The 5,785-nt window shown below is 38.2% G+C and overlaps 1 protein-coding gene across 4 annotated transcripts in view; it reads left to right on the top strand.

Annotated features, from left to right (window-relative positions):
• The first annotated feature begins 3,817 nt into the window (after positions 1-3,817).
• Positions 3,818-5,785, top strand: part of ddx3xb (DEAD-box helicase 3 X-linked b) — a 24,223-nt gene continuing 22,255 nt past the window's right edge. For all 4 annotated transcript variants that reach the window (XM_072439550.1, XM_072439401.1, XM_072439485.1 and 1 more), the window contains exon 1: positions 3,818-4,127. In XM_072439550.1, coding sequence (XP_072295651.1) covers positions 4,083-4,127 — 45 coding nt within the window. In that variant the 5' untranslated portion in view covers positions 3,818-4,082. The remainder of the gene's footprint in view (positions 4,128-5,785) is intronic.

Raw genomic sequence — 5,785 nt, 5'->3', positions numbered from 1 at the left:
CCGGGGCTTCTGGCCAGAGATCCGGGGCTCAAGCCCCAAAGCCAGGGCCTGGCTCCGCCCATGCTCTCAGCTCTGATGAATACAATAAAAACAATCAGAGATAAATTAGATGAAATGAATCCCACTATTATCCCTGAACAAGTCCAAGCTGTAAAACTAGTGCCCCATATAAATCCATCAGTAACTTTTAGAAAGGCTCACAGCTGTTGATCAAGCAGAGATGACTTGAGCCATTATGTCCTCTAAAACCTCAACTAAGCCCGATTCCAAGTAGAATTATAGATTATATTCTTAATATGATAAATACTTCACTAGAAAGTGGTTATGTTCCACAGTCCTATAAACATTCATTCATTCAGTCAGTCAGTCATTAAACTGCTTTTGAAAAAGCCTAATTTAAAATCCTGATCTATTGGTAAACTACAGACCTTTTTCAAATCTTCCCTTTGTCTCTAAAATAATTGAAAGAGTTGTAGTTAAACAGCTTTGTCGTCATATACAGGAAAAAAACAGTCAGGGTTCAGAGCCCACAGCACTGAAACTGCACTAGTTAAAGTCACAAATGATTTGTTATTAGCCGCTGACGATGGACTGGTCTCAATCCTGGTTCTGTTGGACCTCAGCGCAGCGTTTGACACCATCGACCACAACATTCTACTGCAGAGGTTAGAATATGATGTAGGTGTTGGAGGAACAGCCCTCAGCTGCTTTAAACTCTATTTATCTGATAGGTACCAGTATGTTAATGTAAACCAGAGCTCTTCACCATGCTCTAAAGTAACTTACGGTGGCCACAGGGATCAGTACTTGGTCCAATGTTTACTCTTTAAATACTGCCGTTAGGCAACATTATCAGAAAGCATGGCATTAACTTCCACTGCGCTGCAGATGACACTCAGCTGTATTTATCAATGAAACCCGATCAGACCGATCAAGTAGACAGACTTAGTACTTGTGTGAAGGAGATAAAAACCTGGATGCTTCTTAACCCTGAAAAAAACAAGGCCATTGTTCTAGGCCCTAAACATCTACGAGACTCTTTAGCCGAGCAGATATTCACACTGGAAAATGTCAGTGTAGCCTCCAGTTCTACTGTAAGAAACCTTAGAGTATTATTTGACCAGGAGCTCTCATTTAAAGCATATATAAATCAAGCCTGTAAAACAAAGAAATGCCTAAAATTGATGCTGAATAACTTTTCCATGCATTTGTAATGTCTAGATTAGACTACTGTAACTCCCTGCTCACAGTGTGTCCTAAACTCTCTATAAAAATCTTTCAACAGGTTCAATATGCAGCAGGAACTAAAAGAAGAGAGCACCGGTGCTCGAGTCTCTTCACTGGCTCCCTGTTGAGTTTAGAATCAAATTTAAAATCCTACTCCTGACTTACAAAGATATAAATTACATGGTGCCATATCGTCCAAACAGAGCTCTTCGCTCTCCAAATGCTGGCCTTCTGGTGGTCCCAAGAGTCTCTAAAAGCACAGTAGGAGGTATAGCGTTTAGCTACCAAGCGTCTGTGTTATGGAATCAGCTCCCTGTCCCTGTCTCTTCATTTATGACCAGGCTTAAAACGTTCCTCTTTGAAATAGCTTGTGGTCAGGACCGTTAGGAACAGAAATAAAAACCTATAGTTACGCTGCCCAAGGAGCAACTATGGGGGAAGTATGGCAGCTTGAGCACTATCCTCTACTTTTGACAACATTTAATATTTAATTTCACTTGCAATCTGTTCATTGCTTTTCCTTCTTTTTCTTCCACTTCCCCGCCGGGAGTGGGACAGGCACATCGATGACCTGTGGACCCAGTTGCTCCTCAACTTCCTGGAGAAATGGTCTCTACACCATATGGACGATTCTTCATCTGCCTCGAAGAACTGGTTTTCCTGGGTACAGCTCCACTGTCTATCTCGTGTTCGCCTGTTTGTCCGAGAGAGTTGAATCTTTCCTTCACTGTGGAACTCCTTCCAGGTTTTTATTTTTTGGGGGAGTTTTTCCTGGCTGAAAAGGAGGGTCTAAGGACAGGGGAGCTTGGAACATTTGTCTAAGGACACGGGATGCTTGGACATTGCCAAGTCCTTATGAACATCGTTTAATCTGATTTTTCACTTTCGCCCCTCGATGCAACTGCTGTTGTGATTTTGGGCGTTACAAAAATAAATTGAATTGAGATTGAAGTCTGCAGCCAATCACCTTCTCAGCAGAGTGCACGATGCGCTGCAGTCTCTGTTCGTCCCTTGCTATTGCTCCAGCGTACCACACAGTGATGGAGGAGGTGAGGGTGGACAGGTTGTCATTGTTGCCATGCCTTGAATGTTCTAATTTACAGTATGGCATTAAACTGATCTAGCTTGCATTTAATCAGCTATAGGATAATGATTTGTATTCATTTTATTGCAAAAAAACCCCCCTCTCTCCACAGATTAGACACTTGCTTTCGCTACGTAGAAGACTTACCACAGAAAAGTTACATATTGCACATTTAATAATAATAAATATTTGATGCAGAGAAATAATCAAAATGTTCTAAATCTGATTAAAGGTCCCAGGTGGACCAAATATTATACAAAGTGGATTCAGGAGTCACAAAGGTTATATATATCTTCCATTTAATTACAGATGTTTTTATTGATCAAACATATTCTGGTGGTCAGTGCAACAGGGTGTATTGATTTTAAGCCAGTTCTAAATCTTGCAGGAGCCGTGCAGGTCCCGAACTGCACCCGGACTTAAGTCAGTGTACACCCGTCGTCAATATGTCTATTTCATGACAGAATATTTGTATTTTTGTGAGGTAACGTACAATATTTAAAAATATCATTTTATAATATACAATAATGAAATGTAGAAAAAAAAATCTGTGGAAATGTGGAAATTAAAAGGGTATGGATGTAAAAGTAGGCCTATTTGTCACACTGAATAACCGATAATGAATCAATAAGACTGTAAATGTGTTCAAGTGGATATGTAGAGTGGCAGATTGTTTTGATGCTGGAGTGAGTCAGCCTGCATCAGTTTCCTATTTTTTATCCGCACAGAAAACTGTCGCGATAAAAAGTGACAGTAATCTCGCGATGTGTTGATTTAATAACAAAGTGAAGTTGTCGAGTGTGAAAGATTCACAGAGGAAAAGGAGAGCAATGATAAACAATGAGTTTCAAAATAAAGTCAACTTGATAAGAAGTGAGCTACATATGCCTCTGGTGACAAGCCTTTAATTAAAGTGAAACATATATGTATATATAAGTAATAATGCATTTGGCATTAAGGACAATATTAGGCCTATTTTACACTTGGAAACCATGGACTGTATGGTGGAAACATTCCTCTACCAGAGAGGCTACTGTCTTGAAAGAAAAATAATCATAATCATTCTCTGGTTAAAAATACGTTAGAGATCAGTATTAATGATAAAATACATTGTAGAAGTAATTAACATGCTAAATTGTGTGAATTTAATGAAGGGACGCTTCATAAAAATGCACACAATGCATGGGTTTCCAAAGGATAAGACATTAGGATAATGGCAATTAACAATTTAAAGCTAAATATTACATATTTTGAATAAGAAAAGGTCCTCAAAATATTCCATATGAATACTTTTTATTTGTTTACACATTTTTATTTACAAAAGAAAAAAATGCATGCAGCCAATCATTTATTTTTGATTTATCAAAATGAATGATGAAAATAAATTTATTTTGACTAAATAAAGGGCATAATTACGTTCATAAAAACATTTCTTGAACGTTTACATTTTATACATTTATTTTGTCTTTCTTCCCGGATGTTTTGCTTCTTCATTTTCTGTCACTTTCCTGCAGCAGCGCAGCTTCATTCCCGGAGCAAAAAAAGCAAAAGGCGAAATCAGCTGAGTTTGATGAAGCTTTTAGAACCTAAACACTCCAAAAATTCCCTGCGCGTATTTCTTTTATTTTACATTCGCCGAGCTCAAAGTACTACAGATGCTAATGCTCTAGGGAAGTGACACTAATCGAAAAAAAACAATAACTTGCATCAAACCCGGCTAACAAAGAGGTCCCATTTCAACGCCAACATTTTTCCTCCATACTCCATAGTTATGAGTCATGTGGCCGTCGAGAATGCACACGGTCTAGAGCAGCAGGTAAGATATTTTATATCGTTTCCCCACCGCAAATTGATCAAAAGTATTACAAGAAAAACAACGAAATGTCAGCGTGCCGGGTTAGCCTGGAAAAGCTAACGGGATGCTACCGTGCTAACTGGCGCTAGCTGGAAGCGTTTGATTTGAACACCGGTGAAGCGAAAAGCGAGCACACAACCGGGTTTGACCTAGTTTGTTACACAATTATAGCACTACTTGCTTCATCCTATGTTTTTAACATACTTAACCAATGCTATACATACATTTTATTTAATTCATTCGTCGTTAATTGTTGTTTTTGCCCGTGTACATGAGAAACGGTTAGAAATGATATGGTTTCTAGTTCAACGTCTTTTTAGATGGTCAAGGTGCACAAAAGAAACGCAGCCTTGAACCACTATCTTCCCTGCGTTTGTTCTGAGCTTGGTACAGTAATAATAAAATGGAGGTATGCAGACAGGAGCTGCAAAGTCGAGTGCACTTATGAACACTAAAACGACACTCCTCCATAAGTTCAATCTGTGACAAATAAAATTGTTTTGATAGTTGCATCGCTTAAAATGTGTGCACATTGGTTCTGCGTCATCAGTAACGTAGACAACGCCATTTAACGGTAGACGTAGACAACGCCATTTAACGGTAGTCAAGTACTGCCTGTCCTCCACATAACATCCCAAAACAAACATTAAACCATTTTAATTATGATACTATTTTTGCGATTTGATATTTTGTCCGAGGATTGTTTCATGGGGTGTTGCAAACATTTGAAAGCAGTGTACCAAAGTGTGACATAAATTGTAAAAAAAAAATCTATCTAAATTTTGAAAGGCCTTTAAATCTTTATTTATTGCCTTATAGGTTTATAGTGGAGCGAGACACAATTCCCACAGGGTGAGACACAAGATTGTGTCCACCACAATAATGCAATACAAGATGTTGTTAATTTCACAGACTTTAAATGTCTTAGACATTGTTTCTTTGGCTAAAACTAAATCAAACTAAATAAAAAGTTATAAGAAATGTCTTAATGACTAAAACATAAACGAAATATATTATAAGAAATTAATGAAGACTACTGGTAGATTAAAAGTTCCACTTTTCTTTCTTTTTTTGATTATTTGGCACATAGGCTTTATTAGACAAGACATTATAGTGTGAAATGATGATGAGGGCGAAGATAAGATAAGATAAGATATTCCTTTATTGTCCCACATGGGGAAATTTCATTGGTGCAACGCAGGAAGATACAGAGGTAGATACAGAAGAACAGATCACTTATAGGAAGTCTGAAAAACACTTTCAGTAGAAGATCTCCTATAAATAAAAACTCCCATAGACAAATAAATAAATAAATACATAAATACCATTGCATGTGATCACAACAGTAATTGCACATGAATATGTGTCACGACAGCACATAGATTGCACATGAATTTCACAGTAATTGCACATGAATTCCAACAGCAATTGCACATATGACAGAATTGCACATGGTTAGGTCAGTATTGCGAGTGTTCAGTACTAACAGTTTTTGTTATAAAGTCTGACAGCAGCAGGAAGGAAAGACCTGTGAAACCTTTCCTTCACACAGCGAGGGTGGATCAGTCTCTCACTGAAGCTGCTCTCCAGAGCGGACAGAGTGTCCAGCAGGGGGTGGC

The sequence above is a fragment of the Eucyclogobius newberryi genome, unplaced genomic scaffold (assembly GCF_026437365.1).
Source record: "Eucyclogobius newberryi isolate DKJ021-1_F unplaced genomic scaffold, fEucNew1.0.hap1 SCAF_1, whole genome shotgun sequence".
NCBI classification, from domain to species: Eukaryota; Metazoa; Chordata; class Actinopteri; order Gobiiformes; family Gobiidae; genus Eucyclogobius; species Eucyclogobius newberryi.
This window is presented reverse-complemented; position numbering and strand designations above follow the sequence as displayed.